Source organism: Carassius carassius, chromosome 48 (assembly GCF_963082965.1).
Source record: "Carassius carassius chromosome 48, fCarCar2.1, whole genome shotgun sequence".
Taxonomy (NCBI): Eukaryota; Metazoa; Chordata; class Actinopteri; order Cypriniformes; family Cyprinidae; genus Carassius; species Carassius carassius.
This window is the reverse complement of record NC_081802.1, coordinates 10,831,986-10,858,999: the sequence shown is the minus strand read 5'-3', so window position 1 is coordinate 10,858,999 and position 27,014 is coordinate 10,831,986. Positions and strand designations below refer to the sequence as shown.

At 36.7% G+C, this 27,014-nt stretch overlaps 1 protein-coding gene across 1 annotated transcript; it reads left to right on the top strand.

Moving 5' to 3' along the window:
- Positions 1-3,774: 3,774 nt before the first annotated feature.
- LOC132131260 (cyclin-dependent kinases regulatory subunit 1-like) lies at positions 3,775-10,287 on the top strand. Its single transcript, XM_059543283.1, has 3 exons — positions 3,775-3,939; positions 4,209-4,336; positions 9,814-10,287. The coding sequence occupies exons 1-3, from the start codon at positions 3,875-3,877 to the stop codon at positions 9,855-9,857; spliced, it is 237 nt and encodes a 78-aa protein (XP_059399266.1). The 5' UTR covers positions 3,775-3,874; the 3' UTR covers positions 9,858-10,287.
- Positions 10,288-27,014: the final 16,727 nt, after the last annotated feature.

The following is a 27,014-nucleotide window of genomic DNA, read 5'->3' as shown; positions in this document are numbered from 1 at the left end:
CTCCTTATACTTAATTATTTGTTGCCTTTCATGTCACAGATCAGATTTATAGACCTCAATGATTGATTAAAGCAAAAAATAAAGACCTACTTTAGACTATCTCAGATAGTAGCTTGATACACAGCATACATACACGAGTACTCAAGATGTCAAAGCATAATTTATTCCAGTTAATAAAGAATAAATGAACTTTTTAAATACCTCACAACAGCATTACTGGTTTCTCCATTCACACAGAGTTCTTCATACTGCTGCAGGATGGACTATAAAACAATTGTTGAGTCTTATCTGGTCTGACTCTCGCTGTTGAAGTCAAGAAACCATCTGAGCTGTCACAGTTACAGGACTTGCGCAAGACGCTGTGCCTGTTTGACAAATAGTCTCTTCCTTTAACTCTGACATCACCTTTTTCGCAACTGCCCAAAAAAGTAAATGCAAAGACTCCACAAGGCCAAATAAACAGGAAGCACTAAAATACTCTATATTCCATTACCGTTGCCTATGTGTACAGAGATATTTTGGTGGAAACCTCAATTTTGTGGTGTTGGCAAAGCCTTATGCTTGCTTCATGACTCACAAGTGCCTTCTTTTCAAGTGTTACATTTTCCTAAATCTACATCTCTTGGGTGACCTCTCAGATGTGATGCGCAGAGGTTTTGTTGTTTTTCCATTCGTTACTCTGCACGTGTGTCTGGGGTCAGTTTAGCTTCAAGAATGGGGACACCGTGACCATTAGCAATTAGTGAGAGTGCACATGCAGGGTCATGCTCTGGATCAATATTTTTGATATGAACAAAACTACAAAGGAGAACATAAAAGCATAAGAATAAGGAAAAGGAGAAAACAAGATTACTTCACTCATTTATTGTCTGGTTTTCCTCTGGGAGCCATAAATGCTCAGTTTTCCATTGGATGCACCCGTCTATAATCTCAGATCTTAGATTAAGTAAATTTAGATTTTTGTGCTGCAGCGCCCGGGGAGCAGTTGGGTTTTGGGGTTCGGTACCTTGCTCAAGGGCACTTCAGTCGTGAAGGTTGAAAATATGACCAATGTATAATAATTTTATAATCATTTTATCACAGAAGCATTCTGACATAAGGCAGTTACACATATTCCACAAGAGAAAATAACTTAATTTATACATATTATTTTGTTGAAAAGTTTATATACCTTCAGATCGTAGGATGCACCTGTAAGCATTGAAAAATAGGATTTAATTTGGACAAATTTATTTATTTTAACTCTTATTTAAAAGAGTACAGGTATGTTTGTAAAATGATATGGGCAATTGTACATTATTATGAATCTAAAAACATTTCATTGATTTCTATATATATATATATATATATATATATATTTTTTTTTTTTATTTTTTTTATTGAAGTTAAGATTTTGTTTTTACGTTGAGACTAAACATATTAATTTATTACTACTATATTAATTTATTACAGCATTATCATTAAGATATAATTTTTTATTTTTTTTACAAAAATAGTTGTGTGACTTCTCAAGATTATTTGTGACAATTCATGAATATCTAGGAAAGAGAATTTAATAATAATCAAATCTGCATACTGACTTCATTATTTTGTGGCAAAGTGGAAAATACAGTACTACTTTTTAATCTGATAAAAAAATATTCCTACTCAAACCGGTCCGTCTAAAACTCACATGCACATAAATAGATCAATAGCACCCAACAGGTGACATTTACTGCGAGTTTATTATCTGCAGTAGCATATTATCATGACATTAAACATCAAATTGTGGTCAGGTGAAGGTGGTATATTAATACTTCTTAAAATACCATCAAATTAAAATACATCTTCCACATGTCAGAAACATACCACATCCTCATATAAAGCGTTTGTAGCAATGTAACACAAAATACTGTTAAATTTTTTTACTAAATTTAGTCATGTGCAGATTAAAAATATAGATAAAGAGAAAAGCCAATCGTTACTCACCAAATGCTATCTGCTGCAGGTTGCAATGCCAGCCCTACAACAAGCAGCAAAGAAAACATGCAAAAAGTATTTATTTATATGTAGAGGAAAACTAAAAGCACAAAAGAGTTGAGAGGTGTGAAGTTTGAGCCCAGAGAGTGAGATAAACCACTTAAACCAAACCAGGAACACACACCATCACTTACACACACTTCCTCCAACGATAATCAGTTACTGGTTTTCTGGTCTAATGCACTTAACACAAATGTCCAAATTTGCAAAGCTGCAAAATGCTTAAACACTGTATAAATTTAAGTGTTTCCAAACATGAAAATTATAATAATGGTTGATGCTGCTAAGGGTTCATGAAAGACTTGATTTGTTTATATCAAAGACTTTATATAAAATGTATATTATATTCTAGCAGACAGTTATATGTATCGTAGCATTAAAACATGCAGAAATGCATTCCTCATTTGAATTCACATCTTGAACAAAAGGTATTAAGTGTTACTTGTGAAGCGGAACCTGTGTAATCCATTAACAAAAGAGTCACTGAAGTTAACCTTTGGTTAAAGTTCTAGCAAGCCTGATTTTTTTTTTTTAAACAACACATAAAAAAGGAATAAAACTGCAGAGAAAAAAGATCAGTGGAAGAAATGTGTTCAGAAAAAGTATGATAATCACTGGATACACAACATGACACCAAAAAACACTCTGTATACTGCACCAAATAAGATATGACTACAACATAGATAAAAGATAAAATACAGACAGTAATGAAGCTTTATGATGCCTTGCTCGCTCTGCTTGATTTTGTACTGCAACAATGTGTGCTTGTTAAAAAGGTCACAGGAACACTGTGGTCAAATAAGCAGCCATGACACTAAGGTGTTAAACCATTTGAAAAAAAAAAAAAGACTACAACAAATAAAAGAAAAAAAAATGGAGCCAACTTATGTCACCTCAAACAAATTAATATGAACTGTAGTAATTTGTTTATTTTCGAACATAGAAAAAAAAGATAACTTACCCGGTCACGACTTTTCATGAACAAAGCTTGAAATACTTAAAGGAACTGTTTGATTTGGTGAAATCTTGTTAAAGCACGTCTTTCATTCAAGAGTTGCTTAACACATCCTTTGAACATAATATGGTCTCACTTTCTAGCTAGATAAATGTGTTACATGTTGGCGTTTTGCTCTTTGCAAACAGCATCTTATGAATATATTGTCACATAATTTTATTTCATCCTTGCACTTATCCTGTGAAGTTTTTGGCTTAAGTGGCTTTAAATGCTTGTGACAGAGTTGAAGTTAATAGTCATTTTATAATCGCACTTGTCTGATATTAACAGATATGACATTTAAATCATGACTATACTTGAAATAGTGTGTTTTGTAATGTTTATTTCAGTTTATCCTCCCAAGTAGGGCCGATTTTTATGAACTTTGAGGGACGGACTAAACTACTTTTTGTCGTAATAAAAACGTGTATCTGACCTTAAAATAAAAGTATTTTGGTTTATTGTATATTTGTAAGATTACAGCTATGTAAAACTCTCTTAGCATAATCACCATCCTTGGGTTTCACACGTCTGTGTTGAAACGTATAAGTTCAACACGGTTAAACTCACCTTTATTAAAAAAAAATAATAAATAAAAAAGCGCTACAGTTGAAAAGAAAATATATATATATATTAAAAAAAGGTCTCAAACAAAACAAGGCCAGTAAATATCGAACTAGCTCTTATCAAACGCAGAAGGCGTGCTTCGATAGGGGCGGAGCCTATACGACGAGCGACTCCCTCAGCCTATCAGAAGCGAGCGAGGGACCGTTTGAGTTCAAACCTGAAGCGGCGCCCTCTGGAAAACACCGCGAGCGAGCTTTCCAGGATTTCACTTCGGATTTTAGCCATTTCACCACAATGTCTTCATCGAAAAAGCAGATTTACTATTCTGACAAGTATTCTGACGAGGAATACGAGTACAGGTGATGAATTTCTCTCGTTCAACTGTTCACTTCATTTTCGAGTGGACGCGACACTTCATAATGACCGTTGTAATGGCATTTGACTGGGTCAGTTTTAAAACGATATCTTCAAAACATCCGCTAGTGTTTAAAGACGGTCTGTTTAAAATGTATTTTCCGAGTTCTGTCGTCCGAGTCGCCTCATTTTGCCTGACAAACAGTTTGAAGAGCTGTAAAGTATTCAGTATTAGTCAGTCAAACAAACATGCTGTCCCTCTCCTTCCTCTTAGACATGTCATGCTTCCCAAGCAGCTTTCCAAACTGGTGCCGTCCTCCCATTTAATGTCCGAAGAGGAATGGAGAGGACTGGGAGTCCAGCAGAGTCAGGGCTGGATCCACTACATGATCCATAAACCAGGTTAGTAGTATAGACCTGGAGACCAGTTGCAGAAATGATTTAGACTGGTCTTACAAGTTAGTCATCTAAGGGTGTTTTCACACTTCGTTCACTTGGTCCGAACCCGAGTTCGGTTGCTCCCCCCTCCCCCTGCCCCCGCTGGACTAGGTTCATATTATAATATTTGAGTCCGAACCGAGAAGGGTATTATTCCTGCACATTCGGAGACAGCGGTTATAGGACCCTAGTTTTTTCTGACAGTGCCACCTACCGAACTGGATCACCGAAAACACTCATTTGAAATGGACGACGTGGACAATCAGACTGTGAGTACCGATATTAAATGAACTTTTATTATATTACATTTAAACGAAGCAAAGTTGACATAGCCAAAGTGAGAGCTGCTAACTATGAATTAATAACTAATTCCCATGAATTTAGAATTCCTATTCTAGATGTATTAATTACTACGACGTTCTTAATTCGTGGCCATGATTTAATGAATCCTTGTTGCGTTTTATAATAAGTAAATCTAGCCAGCACATTAATTTAGCTTAAAAGATGAGCATGAAAACATGCTGATGTTAAATGTGTAAGATTTATCTGGAGCTTACTGTATTAGTACGAAAACTTGCTTAATCATTGTTTTACCTTATTAGTTAGGTATAAAATACCTTTCATAATTCAACTGCCTGGTTGCACTACAAATTAGCCTGTCATTTGGCATTGTTTTGCAATCATGAATGAGTCGTTTGGCAGTTTTAAAAGTCTGTAACAATTTAGCCTAATCTGCAGGCCTATGACAAACACAGTCCATGGTTATCATGTGTTAGTTTCTGTGATGTTCTGCATGGCCAATATGAATTTTATGGATTTGGTTAAGATCATTGTAGGACATATGATGAAAAAAATGCACTAGTTATTTTAATTGAGATGACCTCAAAATATTCTATATATAATAGGCTCTCTCTTTTTCAAGATGCATATAACAATCCAATGTTCAGTAGTGGTATTATAGTATATTTACATTAATGTTTTTCATAGGCCATCATAAATGCCCTGGCTGTCCCCCGGATTGTCTCCTTACAAGAGGCTGAGCAGGTCTTCTTTTCTGATTTGGATTATCATTGCAGGTCAGAGTATATTAATAATTATTTTTGAGCAATGCCTAGTGCACCCTTTCGTTACTGATATTTATGTTAACACAACAGTGATTGTTCTCTGATAACTATTTCAGTGAAGTGGAAGAATATGTATTGCACATTTGGAGTTTGGAATTAGATGTCAGTAACATGAACATTCTATTTGAATTTCTCTCTCTATAACTCCAACATTTCAATTCAAGTTTATTTGTATAGCGCTTTTTACGATACAAACCATTACAAAGCAACCTTCAGAAAATTACGTTTCTACAATATTTAGTTGTAGCTTAACAGTGGTGACTGTCAGTTTATGTGCATATGACAGAATTTTTCTGAAAATATAATACAAGATGTAGTCAGCCAGACGATGAACACTATTAACAGCAGTTATTATATGATGCAGTCACACTTCTAGCGATATTTGTTAGTTCTGTTTGTTGTTTCAAGGTTAGGATCATCTGGGGTTCTCTGAGGGTCAGCATCATCTCTTCTCAGGTGTTCTGGATCCAGACTGGAGCTTGTGTAAATCCTAGTTACCAAAATATGTAAACAAATAGACACATCATTAGCATAACTGCAGTTCCAACAAAGTAAAATTAATTAGTTTAACCCAAGCTAATGAATAAGAATGCACATTTGATCAGATGCAACTGCAGTCACAATTTAAGAAATACATTATTTGAATGCTTGGCGAAAGAGATGCGTTTTTAATCTAGATTTAAACAGAGAGAGTGTGTCTGAACCCCGAACATTCCCAGGAAGGCTATTCCAGAGTTTGGGAGCCAAATGTGAAAAAGCTCAAAAACATTTCATAAGTGTTAAATCAGTGAGATATATTTCAGTTGAACATGTTAAACAAATGTTTCTTATTTAATTCTCTCTCTCACTCATTCTCCCACTCACTCACTCACTCTCTCTCTCTCTCTCTCTCTCTCTCTCTCTCTCTCTCTCTCTCTCTCTCAGACTCTCAGAGTTGAAGCCTACAGCCATGTGCAGCCACAAAAGGGAGTCTTTTTGGTGCTTTTGTTCTTGCACAAATTATATATATATAAAAATGTATATTTGTATGTATGTATGTATATATATATATATATATATATATATATATATATATATATATAATATGTCAAATTCATTCTTTAATCATTCTCGAGTTTTGTCTTGCCTCTCTACAACCATTACAATATCTAGCTATATCATTTAGTGACTGCATATTCTGATTCCATCTTTATTTTACCTGATAATGATCAAATTAGTTAAACTTAAGGAGGTTTATCAATATACAGTATAATTCAAGAAACTAAGACTTCACTTTTTCAGTTTAAAGATTGATATACATTTGTAATTTGTTTTGTGTAAATTGTTTAAATTTTACCTCTGATGTATTTTGAATAAAAAACGAATTTTATAAAATATAATAAAAATACTCCTGAGATTAAATGTCTTTCAAACTATGTATGTACAAACTAAACCACCTCGGTCTTATAACTGCGCTCCTGAAACTGCAACCGTTGCTATATCATCCATTTCGATAGGTGGCGCTGTCACAAAAAACTAGGGTCCTATAACCGGGGTCCTATAGACGGGGTACTAAAACTGCAGCCTCCGGTTGTGCAGGAACATACTATTGTCCGAACCGCGGTTCTCTTGCGTCATCAAGCCAGCAGCTGTTTACCAAGTTGCTTGGTAACGCCAGCGCAGGAGAAGGCGGCAAATGCATAACATTACTCTGCACTTTTATGTATTACGTTTTTTGAACTGTTCGTTTTGTTTATAAAGCTTCGGTACATAACGGAACTTGCGTCTGTCTTACGAATGTACTGAAAATCCTCTAAAGAACATTGAAGGCGAACATAAATGAGATGTACAGCTCTCTGCTTGTAGCGCGTCAGTCACGCTCATCAGGAAAGTGAGTGAAACAAACACATTTTCATCAAATAATTTATCATTAAAAGCGGTTCACTTCCGCGATTTGGTACGATTGCGTTCACATAAGCAGCGAGCCGTACCAGAGTTCACATGAAGCGTACCCCAGACCACCGTTTTCAAGCGGACTCGGGTACAGTTCGTGGGTGCGCATCCGAGTACGGAAGACAGTGTTCACATCATCCAAACGAACCGAACTCTGACATCAATCAAACCCGGGTGCGCACCAAAAGTGCTAGTGTGAAAGCACCCTAAGTTTCTCTTTAAGGCGAGACACTGCAGGTGAATAGGGTTAAAATAACTAACGTTAATAGTTATCACCTTACTTACCCAGTTGACTGATTACGTTACATTGATTATTACAAAAAAAAATTGTATTACAATTTTTCTAAAATTTTATGTTTAAATATGCAAATGAGGCATTATTTACTGAAATATGCACTAATTTCCATAAACGTCTAGTACAAAAATCTGAACACTGGATGAAGTCAGTTTCAAAATTATTTATTTTTATTTATTTTTGACATATTAGAGTCAAATATTTTTACAGAGGGAATTCTGGCTATTTTTATTGTTTTTGTCTCCATAATTCAGAAAATACTTTGAACAGCCAGAAAACAATATATTTTCACAATTTTGGGGGGAATAAAATGTTGTGTATATATAATCAAAGAAAATATATATGAACAAATCCCTCTGTAAAAACCTTCAGAATATGGACAGGAATAAAAATGTAATGTTTGGTGTGTGCAAGTGCTACTGAAGTGGAGATTTATGGCTCCGTGTTGGAGAAAAAACTAATTTCGAGAAATCGGCTTTTAAAAATATGTATTGTAATTTAAATCTATTGACCCAAATAGATAAAGTGCTATAAAATAAATACTTAACAGTGTCTTTTGGATGTTTTTCTTCCACTTGTTTGAAAAAGCACTTTATGAAAAGCCCAAAAGTGACAGGTGCTTGAAAAAAGTGTTTTTGCCTGCAGTCTCACCTTAAAGGGTTAGTTCACAGAAAAATGAAAATTGTCATTAATGACTCACCCTCATGTCGTTCCAGACCCGTGAGACTCCGTTTATCTTTGGAACACAGTTTAAGATATTTTAGATTTAGTCCGAGAGCTCTCAGTCCCTCCATTGAAGCTATGTGTACGGTATACTGTCCATGTCCAGAAAGGTAATAAAAACATCTTCGAAGTAGTCCATGTGACATCAGAGGCTCAGTTCAAATTTGTTGAAGCATCGAAGATACATTTTGGTCCAAAAATAGTAAAAACTACAAATTTATTCATCATTGTCTTCTCTTCTGTGTGTTATGAGCGAGTTCAAAACACAACAGTGTAGTGATATCCTGTTCGCAAACGAATCATTCGATGTAACTGGATCTTCTTGAACCAGTTCACCAAATCGAACTGAATCGCTTGAAAAAGTTTGCGTCTCCAATAAGCATTAATCCACAAATGACTTAAGCTGTTAACTTTTTTCATGTGGCTGACACTCCCTCTGAGTTAAAACAAACCAATATCCCGGAGTAATGCATTTATTCAAACAGTACACTGACTGAACTGCTGTGAAGAGAGAACTGAAGATGAACACTGAGCCGAGCCAGATAATGAACAAAACATTGACTCTTCTCGAGGGAGTGTCAGCCACATTAAAAAAGTTAACAGCTTAAGTCATTTGTGGATTAATGCGTATTAGAGATGCGAACCGTTTAAAACGATTCAGTTCGATTTGGTGAACTGGTTCAAAAAGATCCGGTTACATCGAATGATTCGTTGGCGAACCGGATATCAAAAACTGCTTTGTTTTGAACTCACTCACAACAGACACGGAAGAGAAGACAATGCTGAATAAAGTCATAGTTTTTGCTATTTTTGGACCAAAATGTATTTTCAATGCTTCAAAAAAATTCTAACTGACCCTCTGATGTCACATGGACTACTTTGATGATGTTTTTCTTACCTTTCTGGACATGGACACAGTATACTGTACACACAGCTTCAATGGAGGGACTGAGAGCTCTCGGACTAAATCTAAAATATCTTAACCTGTGTTCCAAAGATAAACGGAGGTCTTACGGGTTTGGAACGACATGAGGGTGAGGGTCATTAATGACATTATTTTCATTTTTGGGTGAACTATCCCTTAAGACTATTAATCATTTTTAAAATTCAGTTACATAAAAGCATAGATTATTCTAAATTCATTCCAAAAATAAGACCGATTACTTACTGGCTAACTGCTAGATGGTCAAACTCGTATTTAAGACACTGTCTTAACATAAAGGGCCTAGGGCTGCTTTAAAACTTACTTTGACAGCTTAAATACTGACTAAGTAGTAAGCTCTAACTGGTAAATTAAATTTATCCAAATGTCTATAAAAATGTTGCCTGTTATTCTCCTTGACCCTAATCCCACTGTTTCCATACAGAGCCCCACATTCTGCTTTTTCGAAGACCGCTTCCCAAGGAATGAGATTTCAAGATTGTCATTGGAAGTTAAACTACTTGGTTGAGTCTGACCATGCGTGCATTTCTTTCCATGCATTGTGATTTGTATATAAGTTTTATTATTTGCAGATCTATGGTAATGAAATGTTACTCCTCCTTCCCATCCCCCTTTCATCTGGAGATCTGATGGCAGCAGGAGCATAGATAAAGGGGGGCGGGCTGCATCCCCCGAAGTGTTTTCTTTAGATCTGCACTTAAGTCACGTTAAAATAAGCTGGAAGGTGTTTCAGGACTAGTAATCGCCCCTGTCGTGAATAGAAGGAATAGTTTTTGTTGTACACTACGATGCTTTCTGTTGCTCAACTGCTGTTGTTAACATCCCCATCTTGTATGTTGAGCGGTCAACGTTTGTTTGTTCTTTATTTGTTGTTTACAAATCAATAAATATTATTTTTTTAGCTCACTTGCATATTCTAATTTGTAGTCAGTGAAATATGACTTTAAATGTACGATGAATATTTGTATTTTATGCAAAGCAAATAATATTTTTCACAATTCTTTCTATTGATATCACACTTACAAAAACATCTAGCTGATTTTTTTCCCTATTATACAGTGTATAAGTTTTTGTTAGCATGATACAGTGGAAACAATAAAACTGAAATAGTTATTTAATGTTATTTTAGTTTGTAATTATTATTATTTTAGTACATCAGTTATACCTGAAATGAAATCCGAAATATCGCTCATTAATTTCTATCATTTTCTTTCAGTTAAAATTAATTTTAAAGCAACAGATTTAAAAAAAAAATTTCTTTAGTTTCAAATCAGTTTCCTGATTTCATACACAAATACACACAGTGGTGCTTGAAAGTTTATGAACCCCTTAGAATTTTCTATATTTTTGCATATTACCCAAAACACTGAGATCCAGAGTTACATATCTGTGAAGGGCAAAGGTGTGTGAATCTTTGCTTTCTTTCAGTATCTGGTGTCACTACCTTTTGCATCAGTAACTGCAGGTAAACAAACTGTTGGTTTGGGATGGATGCTGCACAGAGAGGCTTTCCCGGGACTGTATGCTCAGGGGTGGAGAAGATTGCTGCTGCAAATATCAGCTACAACAAGGGTTAGGAACTGTCAACTCATTCCAGCTAAGTGTTTCCTGGTGGTTTCGACATCAAGTAGTTTGATCGACCAGTAAACAAGGAACTGTTTCAACAGAGCCACTTCAAAATAACCGATTTATCTTGACTTTCCATCCTGCTATGTATGGAGTAGACAGGGCTGCAGTCACTTCCAAAAGCGAGTCAGTTTGGCATCGATATGATATTTAGGCCCTGGACTACAGTCAATACTATGCACTGTACAGTCAAAGCATAATATCACTCAGGAAAGAAACTGATATACTCAGAGGTGGGTAGAGTACCCAAAAACTGTACTCAAGTAAAAGTAAAAGTACTTCTAGAAATATTTACTTAAGTAAAAGTAAAAGTACTAGTCTTGAATAGTTACTTGAGTAAGAGTAAAAGAGTATCGGATAAAAAATCTACTCAAGTAGTTAGTTACTAGTTACTTTGGGTCATATATACTGTACTGAGCCTATTTTTATTTAGATATATAGATAAAATGTATGTAATGTATGTGTGCATGTATAAATGTATATATTTCATCAGCCTTTACTCCAATTTATGTAATCTATTATAAAACCCTGTCTGTTTACTTAAGTAACAGATATAGGTGTCATGCCATAACATATTTTAATACGACTGACTTTATATTAAATGTGAATTTAACATTGAAAGTTAATGTGATAAATATTGCTACTAATCTTTCATTGTTCAGAAAGAGAGCAAATAACATTTACATTATTAAAGATAATTTTCACTGACAGTCTAGATTTCAATCACTCTCAGAAACTCCCATTAAAATCACTGAAACTGTTAACACTGTGAAATCAATATCTTAATTAAAGATTTGTACACACATCTGCACTTTGTTGTTCCTGCGAGAGAATTCGCCAGAAAGATGTCTCCAGTCAGTGAGCGAGTGAAGGAAGCACCGGCATTTTAGCGATGACTCATCGGAACACCTCTGATTGGCCAATGCTTTAATAAGCTCAAAAGAATCATGTGTGATTGGTTATAATGCGCAGCGCTGTATAAACGCATCTATCTCTGGCTAAGCGCCAGCAAGCAATCACAGATCTGAATTTAGCAGCTGATAATATGACTCGCTGAACGTACTTGCACCGGTGTGATTGTATTAAAATTAATAAAATCTTAATCGGCTATTATTTGTCTTTTGGAAGCTGCATTCAACTTGACTCCCCTCTGTTATAAGCCACACACGTACAACAAACTAATGTCACAGTGGTATCGTGTACTGTAATCGAATGTAGCCCAAGTTATTACCTGTTAAACAGTAGACAGCACACGCGGTGTTCATCTAATAAGGATCTCCATCGCTAGCAAATAATAGCCTTTGCAGATTTCAATTCAGTGCAGTTCCAGCCACGTTTTCAACGCTCTTTCTGTTCTTAAACGTTACAACTCCGAGTGAACCACTTCAGATGCTCAGCGCGTGCGGCAGGGAACTGAACGACTCATTCAAACTGATTCATGAACCAATTCACTCGTTTGCCAATTGGTTTGATCAAGCCTTTGAACAGAATTGACTCAAAAGAATGAATCATTCGCGAATGGGCATCGCTCATTGCCCAGAGAAAAGTAGACGGCGCGTTTGGAATAAACTGAAGCATTATAACATTTATTGCATTAAGATAAAGTAACGAGAGGAGCGTAACACACAGTAACGAAGTAAAAGTACAGATTTTTCCCCAAATATTTACTCAAGTAAGAGTATAAAGTACCCATCTTTAAATATACTCCGAAAAGTATTCGTTACCCCAAAAAATTACTCAAGTAAATGTAACGAAGTAAATGTAACTCGTTACTACCCACCTCTGGATATACTATATCACTATACTTGTTAATATTGTTTATACTTGTTAATAAACAAGTAAATGGTTTAACACACATGAACTAAACATATTTAATGTGTATTTACTTGTAGAGTTAGGTTATATTGTAGGTTTCAAGTCATTTTATTTTATCAAATGCAATGAATGATTAAATGTTAAATAATTGATCAAATATTTTAATAAACTTTTAAATGTTCGATATTTCTGTAGCTAACGAAAAGGTCTGAAAATACAAATATAATTACAATGTATACACTATACTGCACTATAAGGCAAAACAAAACAAAAAATTAATTGTGCACCATTTGCTGAAGTATGTATTTTTACATATAAATATATTTATATTAAATTCCTGGCTTGTAGTTCTATGGTTTTTATTGCAAAACAAACAACTTTTACCTCTTTTATATAAATGTATATTGATCAATATTCAGTAAGAATAAAAAAAAGCAATATTAGATACATTTTGATGCTAAAAAAGTTAAAAAAAAAAAATCCTTAAGGCAAAATTGAGCGTAGTTGTATCCTTTTCTGTAAAGTAACATGAAAATAATATTAATACAAATATCACTTCTGATCTACTAGCCTATGAACACCACACAGCAATGTTCAACAATGGATATTTCCAGCAGTCTGTCTCCCTCTACTGTTGACATTATCAAAATACCGCTTTATCAATGATTTTAGTGAAAATGTCATCATTGCTGATTTGTACATTCCTGGCATAAAATGAGCTAGAAAGACTCCAGCTGTTATATTTGCGTTATTTCCTGCTGAGCTCATTTTACTTTAAGTACATATAAACTCACTGTTGTTAGTCATCCTGCCATGGTGTGTTTTGACCAGGCCCTGTAAACAAGATTGGAAAACACAGCCGTCATAATGCAGTCATGCACACACAACATATGCACTCCCCTACTTGTAATCAGAAATATGCAGTTTTTGGCAGGCAGCTGTGGCAGAATCTGTTGAGGAGATCCAACCCCTGTAGATGCAGCCCAGCAGGAATGTGAGCTCATAGCAGTGGTCTGATGGTTTTTCCTGGAGTGAAATACTGACAGTGCCTTTGGCTATCTTCTCTGATACTGCCATGACATCAGCCCACAAATGTTTGAGGACCAGTTTGATTCCACACATGCTGATACTCCCTTCAAACACAATTCAAGTCGAGATCGCATTTGGGACTGGAGGTATAACCATTCTAGAAATCTACAGAATGTTTCCTGCAGAATCAGTTTCAGGGAATTTAAAAATGCAAGCAGCTACTTGCAAAACCACAAGTAGGTGTAGATCTTCAAAACATCCATGTTCAAAGCTGAAGCGATGGTTAGTAGGACCTTCTTCCTAGCTGTACTAAATAAGATGTCCTCTAAATATTACACATGCGTTTGAGAGACAGAAGCACAAAAGGGCCATCACTTCATTGTCATGTAACATATCCATCAGATAATTCCTCCTCTTGCTTCCCTTTCTCTTTCATGTCTTTACTCTGTTCAACTGAGCAGAGATGGACCATCAAGCATGGGTCACAAAGGAGACCAGCAGCTGGGACCCCTGCCTGCAAACCTGCATAGAAAAGGCCCTCAACATTTGAGAAGATGGGAACTTCTGAAGGACATGTGAGTATGCACAATATTCCCATCTGATATGCATTGTAAGAAACTCTGGGAGAGCTATTAAAATTAATGGAGATATGATAGGTGAACATGTTCACCACTTTACTGACCATCAAATAAACATCAAACATTAACAATCCTAAGGTAACTGGAGCTGATGTCTCACAAGCTGTCCCAGTGGACAGAAATACATGGGGCCAATGTTCTGCCAGGACCTTCAAACAAGTGTCAGAGAGCTTTGAAGAAGCTCAAGCAGTTAACCAGGAACAATAGATTCTCTCAAAACTGTTTAAAAGCAACTTCAGCATAAGTGTATGTACAGTCGTGGCCAAAAGTTTTGAGAATTACATAAATATTAGTTTTCAAAAAGTTTGCTGCTAAACTGCTTTTAGATCTTTGTTTCAGTTGTTTCTGTGATGTACTGAAATATAATTACAAGCACTTCATATGTTTCAAAGGCTTTTATCGACAATTACATGACATTTATGCAAAGAGTCAGTATTTGCAGTGTTGGCCCTTCTTTTTCAGGACCTCTGCAATTCGACTGGGCATGCTCTCAATCAACTTCTGGGCCAAATCCTGACTGATAGCAACCCATTCTTTCATAATCACTTCTTGGAGTTTGTCAGAATTAGTGGGTTTTTGTTTGTCCACCCGCCTCTTGAGGATTGACCACAAGTTCTCAATGGGATTAAGATCTGGGGAGTTTCCAGGCCATGGACCCAAAATTTCAACATTCTGGTCCCCGAGCCACTTAGTTATCACTTTTGCCTTATGGCATGGTGCTCCATCGTGCTGGAAAATGCATTGTTCTTCACCAAACTGTTGTTGGATTGTTGGAAGAAGTTGCTGTTGGAGGGTGTTTTGGTACCATTCTTTATTCATGGCTGTGTTTTTGGGCAGAATAGTGAGCAAGCCCACTCCCTTGGATGAGAAGCAACCCCACACATGAATGGTGTCAGGATGCTTTACTGTTGGCATGACACAGGACTGATGGTAGCGCTCACCTTTTCTTCTCCGGACAAGCCTTTTTCCAGATGCCCCAAACAATCAGAAAGGGGCTTCATCGGAGAATATGACTTTGCCCCATCCTCAGCATGCGCTCACACCTGCCTGCTGCCATTCCTGAGCAAGCTCTGCACTGGTGGCACTCCGATCCCGCAGCTGAATCCTCTTTAGGAGACCATCCTGGCGCTTGCTGGACTTTCTTGGACGCCCTGTAGCCTTCTTTACAAGAATTAAACCTCTTTCCTTGAAGTTCTTGATGATCCTATAAATTGTTGATTTAGGTGCAATCTAAGTAGCCACAATATCCTTGCCTGTGAAGCCATTTTTATGCAATGCAATGATGGCTGCACGCGTTTCTTTGCAGGCCTCCATGGCTAACAATGGAAGAACAATGATTTCAAGCATCACCCTCCTTTTAACATGTCAAGTCTGCCATTCTAACCCAATCAGCCTGACATAATGTTCAATATTCACAATGTTACTTCAATTTAACCAGAAAAATCTGTGAATATATAACTGTACTAGTAGACTAAACTGCTTGTAATTTAGGATCTATAACCTGCATTGCAACTCTTAAAATTGCAAATATTAGTCTCTCATTAACATCAGTTCACCTGCAAATAAAATAATCATGCAGACCTAAACATGCTACTGTTGTGTACCATATTGCCACTGATTTCCCGGATAACCATTTTTGTGTCCCCCTTCCGATGGCAGTCCTCTGTAAAACAAGAAAGCCCCTTTGTTGTTGGTCCACTCGTTGGAAAGGAATGTGACAGGATTTTTCTAACCCTCTTTCTCTTCTCTGTCAAAAGGCCCTGGACAAAAGCGCTCTGTCATTTGGGGAGCCCTGTAATACACCATAGACTGGTGTGTGTATGAGCACATGTATGTGTTTATATCATCTGCAAGTGAACAGCTGTTTCTACCAAAGCAGGTACATGCATCTTAGTCTTTCTCTGTAGTGAAAACACAGGTTTGATTCTTCATATCGTTCCTGTCTGGACACGGATAATTGCAAAGTACTGAAAACACTTTGATGCACAAGTGGATGAGGTGAATTTAGTCTGTGATATGAAAAAAATAAGCAACCGGACGATCCACATTACAGTGATCTACGTTGGATTTGTTTTGGCTGAAACATCTGGGGTCTTTCTCACATGTCCATGCCTGTGTGTATCCACAAGTCCTGCGCATTACTCTCTTAAAAGGAAGGAAAAAACATGTCTCTAATTATGCAACAAGCATGACTTCATCTTAAAGTGTCTAGGGAGGGTAGCACCTGTTTCAAGATCACATGGCATATATCTTGATGAAAACGATTTTAGTAATGAAACGGTATAGGTTTACAAAACTTGGGTCCTAAAGTTGCTTAAAAAAAAAAAAAAAAAAAAAAAAAAAGAGGAGAGGATTTCATTGACACATCTAGAACATAAATTTACAGGGAGGTTGCAGAATTTACTCTGTGGACAGTGGCTGAAGGGCATCTGCTCGATCCGTGTGCCGTTCCTGCAGGCGGAAACCTCCATCTGGCCCTGGTTTTGGTAGATTTGGTCATCAGAACCACACACACAGGCTTGCCATCATAGCCACAGTCATGATAACACATACATCGCTCGTAGTGTTCCACCTCCTGACAATCAAAAATGTTTCTGCACCAGCTGCCTTGCACAAAGCCTGGAGGGGAAGAGTGAAAGAGTCATTAAATATGAAGTATTTGATATTCAAAATAGATATACTAGAAGAGAAAGATGTACCTGTCCAGTGATTGCTGGAGCTTTCCACTTCTTTGCATGTGGTGCCATCACATAGTTCTCGTGCTAGTGGACTGCTCTCGCTCATTTTGTAGAAACGAGTGGCTTCAAATGCTGCATACACAAACACACAAAATCAATTAACAAAATTGCCTTGTGCAGAATTCATGTAATTCAAAAGACAAATAACTTGATTGTGAAAAGTAGTGAAAGTAAATAATGGGGCTGTTTAGCTTGGCCTTTTATGAGGCATTTTCCAGATTAATTAAAAATAATTTTCTGTAAGAGTAATTTACTCACAAACTGAACTACACTGGTACACCACCTGTTTGTTGTTATGTGTAATCTGTAAATCTCAACAGAAAAACGTGTTGTCCATGTATTTTTTTATTATTATTGGATTTTTCAAATAAAAGAACTGGTTATGAACAATGCACCAAAGTGTTATTACAATGTCACATTCGGAAATTGGAGAAGACTGAAAAATAACACTGAAGTAGCCTGAAAAAAACAGTAGGTAATTTCCCATTGAACCAAATAACTACATTTGAATACACAATTATGAAAATAGTTGCTATCACTTGTACATAGTATCTAAGAAAAAATTGTAAACAGTGAAAGGGGAATGACTAAATTACTGTAGACCTACAATGCACCTTTAAAATTTGTGAAATGCAGCATGTATAATTAAAATAACTTTTTTTTCCTTTACCAATCAAAACAAACTTACTTTCTGATATGATTCAAACTCACCCTCAGGACATTGATAACTCGCATGTAATCAAAAATTCTGAGTTTCTCCAAGTGTAAATCAATAGTTCAGGCATCCATGGGCTCGAAACTCATAATTACGATATTTCTGACTTTTATGTTCCTTAAACTTATAAAGCATCCATGGTTTTACGGTCTTCTTGAAGATGTTACCAAAATAATACCCTGTTATTCTTTGAAATACCATAGTATCATAGTACTGAATGATCACCATATTCATATACCAAAGAACCATGCTATTACCATCTAAACAAATACCAGCGCTACACTATGGTGCCACCACGATACTCTTTTGTATGGAGTAGTATGGTCCAAACCTGATTCATAAGGCACTGGAGCTGTTTTGCCCACAATATACTCCTTCATGGCATTAAAGGCCACACAGGTCATACACTGACTGGGAATCTGTGGAAAAGACAAGACCCCAGCAGACTTTACAAATGGCAAAAGATTAATATGCTCCCCTAAATATGTTTTATAAAAACACCTGAAGTTATATAAGACTTTAACCTCAAGTATTTTAACATACAGCTCTCATGTTATGCAAAAGTCCTGCAAGAGCTACACAAAGCTGTAGATTTATGACTTTAACTCATCAAAAGCCACAGCGGAGAACACATTTTCAGAAAAAGCCATGCCTGTTGGCGTTGCCAAAATAAAAAGTCAAAAAAAGGAAACTTGTTGCCTTAGGGACCAAAGATTGTTGTTGTAATTAGACATGTATAGACATATATGTAAATAACACTGTTGACTTCACAGTTCATTGTAAAAAAATATATATATATATGTTGATTTTCAATGTGAATATATGAGAAGCAAACAATCTTCCAAGCATGTCCTCCCCCTTACTATAAAATCTTGCTTCTCATAGTGAAACGAGGAATGTGAACAGCCGGAACGTGTAATAAACATGGAGCCAGCCAGAGGTGGATGTGTAAAGCCAGCTCGCTAATGGCGCTAATGAGACACGTTCCACCATGGTGAGCTTTGGAGTCGGTTCACGTTATACAGCTCCCAAGGTCCCAAGTGCCGGTTTACTAGCATGGAGGACATGAGGCCTGGTACCTATATTAGGGACAATCAGCTGACTGGGGACAGAGAAGGGGACCTAAACCAACCTCCATTTACACCCAGCTAAAGTGGGAAGTGGGGCATAATTTGACCCCCATAAGCATCTCCTGTTCCAGGCCACTGCTGTGGACATAATGTGGACATTATGGGCCTCTCATATAAAATATCTTGTTTTTATTTTATTTGACTGATTCCAAATGAGAACGACTGGCAAGTGTTCTGTGTGTGTTTATGCGTGTATGTGTTCGTGAGACAGTGAAAGAGGCTGATAGATTCCACGCCATACTGCCTCCTTTGAAATGACCTCCGTAAAAACTGCTAAGAGGACACATGCAGAAAAGGAGAAAAGGAAAGAGCGAGACTGTCCTATTACAGAGACACCTTGTCAATCTTGTGTGTACCTTGAATGATGCTGAATGTGACAAATGATGGGAAGTCCTAGGAGAGAGATTACACACAAAAAAAAGAGCAATCTCACCCTATCCAAACTCTCGATATCTGCACGGAAGCCAGACAAAATTGGGACTTGTAGGACAGCCATATTGGATGAACCAGCATGCAGCCAGCTGAGGAGGAACAGGTGGAATTAGAGCATAAACAACACCTCTAAAATCAAAACTCATTCTAAGGTTATTTATTCATATCAAACTAGATCAAGTGAAATAGACTTTTAAAATGCATCAAATCCTTTTGTCGATGATGTTACCTGGTGCAAACCTCCAAAGTAACACGGTAGTCCAGGTGGTCTTGCATGTTTAATAGCATGCCTGAGTGTGAGATATCAGGTGGTTGGCATTACAGTTCAGCGAAGCCCAGAGGCATATTATTATAGCCCAGTTTGTGCTGATTACAGTGATATTAGACTTTACCCATTTAGGTATTTATAAGAAACTGAAAAAAGCACAAATGTCAGGGCATGACAAAACTTCTCCAGGCCCCAAAAATACCCTTAGACTCCAGAGGGTTAAGTCTCAAGGCATGAGAAAATCCCTTCCAAGGCATCTACGTGGAATTGACTTGATCCTCACCTCCCTGTCTTACAATGCTCTCATGTGTATGATCGTAATAGATCTATTCAGTGTCTGCATGATAGGACTATCTTGTTAAAGGAAAGTACAGCTACTGGCGGACTCAAGAGAATGTAGCTTTGTCGGAGAGAGCAAGCTGGTTATTGACCTCTTTCTCTGGTGCTCAAAATACTTGGCACAACCAAGTTAACAGGTACAAACCCTGGCACTGAGCTCAGGATGAAATTCATGGATTTCTGTGGTTCTTGGGTCAATTAACCCAACTAATCTTTATGGGGTTTGAACAAGGTTATTGTCAACTTATAGTTTGATGTTGGGGTATTTAAGACATAATTAAAGAAATCTGGCTCCAGCATCAATAAAAATGATTTTAAAAAACAACATCTTGGCAACATCGAACCCATCAAATTAACATTAATAATTTTCTCCAATTGTTTTTATTTAAATAAATAAATAACAAGTAGAACGCTTCAGTGAAAGTGTTTTCTGATAAGAAATTTTTTTTTGCTAAACCCAGTGTCCTACAAAAGAATAACTTAAGAACCTTTGTAAGGTATAAAGGCCTCAATCTTCTAACAAAGCCTTGGGAAAGCGAACTTAAGTGTATTCTGAAGCACACGAGGAGAATAACTTGGTTTCTATAAAAATAACAGACACTACAGTTGTTGTTACAACAAACCTGAAAAACATGTCAAGTACATGCAAACTTCTTGGAAGAGGATCCCATTTTAGTTAACCATGGTGTGTTAAACCAGTAAGTGCAGTGACTTTTTTGGTAGCAATTATAGTTACCATAAACATTTCTGTAACGGATTACATGTTATTTGTTAGTAACACTCACACACATCAACAGCTGTGCTGCTGAATGTATTTGTTGTTGCACCAGGAAATATTTCCACAGGCGCCCGGCAAACTAATGAGGATGCCGTTATCACCTGACTGAAGTCTTATCAAACATTCATGCTTAAAACGAAAAGGCAGCTCCGTATCATCCATAAAAGAGCGCTACATACAAACATAGTATACTTACAGTCTTTCTTGTGAATGAACTCCACTCGTTACACACATGAACACGGTCCATAGAGTCCAGGAATTGTGGTGCACATGTAGCACTCTCATTATGTCCCTCGTTTGTTTTGTGTTGAATCTCTCCGGCGTATATTCCACAAATAATTACTACTTCTATCCCAAGTACAAGTGTTGAGTCCATGCAACTAATTTTTTGAGCTCATCTCCACGTGTAAAGACAATCCCTCTTGGCTTGCCTTATTTATCCGCCTTTAGTTCCGATTTCTCATATTTCAGCATCAAAACTTATGTCCATCCATCCACCCCTCCCCACCCCTAGCGTAGCACGGTATTTAAACATTATTTTAATGCATGTGATCAAATTTATTTAGATTATTTAAACTGAATATCATTAAACTCAGCTGTTTCTTACATACTTAGTTGCATAATAAAAGTATGACTCTAAAATATAACATTTAAACCTGATGTGAATTCATTTCGATAAGGAAGCGCGAGAAATGGTTTTGCATAAAATTATTATTTTATTATTTTATAAATATAAATAATTTTGTTTTTATGATAATGAATACATGAAAAACTTTATTATATATTATATTATCACTTCAAGAAAGTATGCCTCTTTTTGCTTGGTCACAAACCATATTAGGTAAAAACTTAAGACTTTTTGAGTTTTGTCTTAGTATGCAAGCGGTGAGGTGACGTCACATGACGTTGTATTACGCATACCTAAACAGGAAGGGAGAGCAACAGCGTGGCTACATGAAACGATACACATGTTGCTGTTCAGTACATTTATCAGCAGCTGATCTACGAAAACACCGAGAACACAGTTTCAGCGACATGGTTAGTTAGTTTTGAATACTTAGCTTGTATCATATAATCACTAGTGATGGCAAAATCGAGGCCTCGTGAACCAATGAAACAGTTGAACCAAATGTGCCATATTGTTTCGAGGCTTCGAATCAATCCGACACCCGTCTCAACGGTGACACCTAGTGGTCACTTGCAGGTGTTGATCTGAAACAACCTTGACGAGCCATTAAAAAAATGTGTTGTTTTTTATTATTATAATGTTCTAATATGTGAAGCTTGTAACCTATAGGCTCCTCACTGTGCATAATGTTATTTTGGTCATGAAAAATGAATATTAATAAAAGAAATGAAGCCACAATGTCTCACTTTTTTAGAGATTTTTATTCAAAAATATTAATTTATCTGCTGTGGAAGGATTTGGCCTACTTTTTTTTTTACAGATAATTTCTCCAGCCTTTGAAAAAATCCTCTCACAAGGGACACTTGTTGCTGGCATACAAAGATATTTTTTTGCAAGGACATACAAATGAGGAAAGATTACTGCTCTCTTTTTCCAGTAAGTTAGTGGATCATGAGTTCTGGGCAAATACGCATCGTTGATGTATTTTTTCACTTCCACTGTGGCATCAGCTGTAGCATTGTGTATCATCTTGGTTTGATGGATGCGAGTATCAAAAAGTTCCCATAAACTGTCCTGTGTTTCTACTGGTGTTGATGGTGATGGTGATGATGATGATGATGGGTGTGATGTTGACATTTCTGGGTCTGAATAAAAATGAAAACAGCAATTAGTAACAAATCCTAAACTGACGGCATGTATGAAGGATATATTATATTACATGATTCAGATTCCATAACATAACACAGACTGAAACTGCTCACCAGGATTTGTGTTTGAACGCATCAGTGAAGCACACTCCAGTGTGATATGCTTTTCAGCTTCCTGGGCTTTGGCAGCATTTCCAAATGCCACATTTTTGAACCTTGGGTCCAGCAGTGTAGCCAGTGCCAAGGCTCTAAAACTCTCATAACCTCCACATCTGGAGTGCAGACCTTCTTGCAGATGTGAGCCTATGAGCCAAAACAGGAGAAACACATATTTATAATAATGACAATAATATGACAGTTATGGCCAATCACATGGGTAGTATGGTCATTGTGGCCTACCTAATTGAACAGTTGATTCCTGCGTTGCATTTACTTTTTTCTGTGCAAGCTTGTGCTGCAACATCCTGTACAGTGGTATAAGCTTTGAAGCAGACACTCTCTTTTCCTCTGACATCTCTGTTGTTGCGAGTTTGAATGGTTGCAGTATTGACAATGATTGTTCAATAATGTCAGAATCAATACTTGTCAGGGGAGCAGTATCATTGTTTAAGTTGGAAAGTGCAGCAGCCACTGGTTCACGTTGGTCGTACAAGCGCTGTAGCATGTCAAATGTGCTGTTCCATCTCGTGTCAACCTCCTGTATCAGTTTCAGAGTTGGTCTTCCCATCAAGCTCTGCATCTCCACAAGCTTGTCCTTTGCTTTGCAGCTGGATCTGAACAACCCCACTATCTTTCTGGCCCTCTGGCGTATTTCATTGATGACTGGGGTTTGATCTAGTGCCTTTTTCACAATCAAATTTAAAGTATGAGCAAAACATGGGACATGGCGAAGGTGGAGTAGCTGGGCACTTAGGATCATGTTAGATGCATTGTCAGTCACCATGCACTGAACTTTGGAGGTTATTCCCCACTCAGCCATTAGCAAGGCTTTAGCCTCCATGAGATGCTGGGCTGTGTGGGTTTGGTAAAACCTCCTTACACCCAGTACAACAGTTGCCATTTTTGCCTCTGGTGTTATGTAATGGCAAGTCACACCAAGATATCCATCCATATTAATGGAGGACCACATGTCAGCTGTAAGGCTAACAAATTCGGCCTTTTGTAGGTCCTCCATTGTCTTCTCCTTGGCTTTGTTGTACTTTTCGCTGACCATTATTTTAAGCACCTTCCGGGATGGGAGGACATAGCTTGGATCAAGCTTGTTCACAAATGCCCTGAATCCCTCATCGTCCACGATGGTGAAGGGCTGCAGATCCTTCACCACCATGTTTATAAGAGCCTCATCCAATTCCCTCTGTCTGACTTTTAAAAGAGAAGACAAAACATACTTTCAGACAAATACATTGGAAAAATACAGCTTCAATTAGTGCACATCTATTAAAAGTATAGCCTACTGGTTCATTATTTGGAAACCTTCCAGTGTTTATAATCAGTGCTTTATATAACTTATAAACTTTATAAACAGTGTCCCAAAAGGTTGTAATTATATTTCAATTATAATTATATCCCAAACAATGCATACCTTGCTTAGATGGCCCAGCAGTGTCAGTAGCAGGCCTAGGTACAGGGGGAATGCCATCCTCTGCACCCTGCAAAATGGCAGGATGAGTGCTCCTCAAATGGCGCATCATGGATGATGTATTGTTGCAGTAGGCTAGCTGCCGATCACAATACACACATCTCACTTTATTTGGGGTTTCTAAATGGAAATGCTCCCACACCAAAGATGTACGGCATCTCTTCTGGGGAGCTTCCATTTTATCTATCTATCCAAATCTATCTATCTATATATGAATCGATCTATGTATCTAGATATGTATCTATAATCTATGTATCTATATATGTATCTATCTATAATATATGTATTTATATATGTATCTATAATCTATCTATATATGTATCTATCTATAATATATGTATTTATATATGTATCTATAATCTATCTATATATGTATCTATCTATTAATCTAGCTGTCTATATATATTTATATCTATGTATCTATTAATGTGTCACTATATGTATACTCTGTCTGTCTCTAGCCTCTCAGTCAATGTGTTGTGTAAATTTAAATGTAAGTCTAAATTGCCTATAACTAATCAAATCGCACTATGTCACTATATCACCAAAAATCCGCTATCTCAAAGTCAAACTCCTCTCACAAAAACCCACGAGTTCAAAATGCGTTTATTTCACTTTTATACAGATGTGCGATTGTGTGGTCTGTTCCCGACCGTTCCAATCAAACGCTGATTCGGCGGCCCACACCTGATGAAACGTGAAACACTTCGAGGCTTCGTTTGGTCATAGTCACGTGACATGGGTGTTTCGAATCACGCTTCGGATCAGTGTTTCGACACATCTGCGCTGCGGGATCTCGCAAAGCTTCGGAACGACTGTTTCGCTTCAGCCATCCTTAATAATCACATTTAGGAATAATAAATGAATAGAAATAAATACAAGCAACAGTTGGCCAAGCAGAATGCCCAGGATCACCCAGAAGATGAGGATTTCCAAGAGAAAGTTTGTGAAATCAAACAGGAGTAAGTGCAACTGTGCATATATATATTTGCATATATTTAAAATGTACTTTTTAATGTGTTTTAAACTTGTAATTTATATTTAATTCCATGTATTATTTTATGTATAATATTTATTAGTATTTTTTGGGTATTATTATCTATTTCTTATTCATCTGTAATATAAAATATGCTTACATAAATTAACTAAATGATATATATGTGTGTGTGTGTGTGTGTATATATATATATATATATATATATATTTATATATATATATATATGTGTGTGTGTGTGTGAATGTATGTATATGTACGTATGTATAATTTTAAATAATAGTATTAGAATTATAAAAATAGAAAGTATTTCTTAATTATGCTTTATATTTTTGGTTGTTTGTTTCTTGTATATTAGTGAAAAAAGCTAATTGCTTAGTAAAAATAAATCAACAGGAGATTAAGTGCAAGTTTTTCTTACACACCTGACATTGACAAGTAAATTGAGAAAAACTACTGGGAACACGATTGTATTTCAAATCTATTTTAAATATTAATTTGTAATTTATTTTGATTTTTATGTACAGTGGGTATAGAAGAGAATCACCCCATAATCACATTTTGTTTCTTTGCAATTTGAAATGAAGACCAACATGTCAGAAAGAAAAATAAAACAAAATACAGAATCACTGAGTTGGAAAAAAGTTCACCCCATTGTGTCAGTATTTTGTTGAACCACCTTTTGCTTTAATCACAGCCTTTAGTCTGTTGAGATATGTCTCTACCAACTTTGCGTATCTAGACTTTGCAATATTTGCCTGCTCTTCTTTGCAGAACTGCTGAATTCAGCTAAATTTGATGGTGACTGTTTGTGGACTGCAGTCTTCAAGTCATTCCACAGATTTTCAATGGAGTTTAAGTCTGGTCTCTGACTTGGTCATGCAAGGACATTTACCTGTTTTTCTTCTTCAACCACTGTGTGCTCAGTTTTGCTGTGTGTTTTGGGTCACTATCAAGTTGGAAGGTAAACTTTCTTCCCATTGACAACTTTCTGGCAGAGGGCAGCAGATTTTTCTCAAGATTTTGACAGCGTTTTGCCCCATCAATTTTTTCTACTATCCTGAAGTGCTCCAGTCCCTGCTTCAGAGAAACAGCCCCATAACAGGACATCACCACCTCCATGCTTTACTGGAGGAATACTGTTATCTGGATGCTCAGCTGCTTTGATTTCCACCAGACATATCATTTGGTTTTGAGGCCAAATAATTACATTTTAGTCTCATCTGCCTCAGAAACCTCAAGGTGCGTTTTAGCAAAGCTCAGTCTTGACTGCATTTGGCCTTCTTGAGGAGTGGCTTTTTTCCATACAAGCCACATTTGAAGGAGTATTTGTGATATTGTTATCACCTGCACACAGTGAAATTGCTGTAGACCTCTCGGTCGCCTCTCTACCAGTTTCCTCTTGCTCTTTTTTCCAGTTTCGAGTGATGTCCTGATCCTAAAATGTTGCCCTCGGTGGACACATTCTAAGGTTGTGATATCCCACAATCCTGTGTGTTCCATTCCGTGATGGCGTGCGTTAAAAAATAAAGATGGCGTCTAAAAGTTGAAGTTCAACACTTTTGATGTTAGTTTTGCACTTTTGATGTTAGTTCTAGTGAGAAATTAGTATTATAGTAATTGAGAAGGTGATTAGCTACACCTGAAGGGGGGTGATCCCTTTTCCAAATCAGTTTTTATTTATTTATTTTCTGACATGTTGGTATTA

Excerpts from the sequence above, each read along its gene's own strand:
- LOC132131260 (XM_059543283.1), top strand. The coding sequence starts at position 3,875 with ATGTCTTCATCGAAAAAGCAGATTTACTATTCTGACAAGTATTCTGAC. Across the intron at positions 3,940-4,208 it reads GACGAGGAATACGAGTACAG|ACATGTCATGCTTCCCAAGC; the intron begins GTGATGAATTTC and ends CCTTCCTCTTAG. Across the intron at positions 4,337-9,813 it reads CTACATGATCCATAAACCAG|AGCCCCACATTCTGCTTTTT; the intron begins GTTAGTAGTATA and ends GTTTCCATACAG.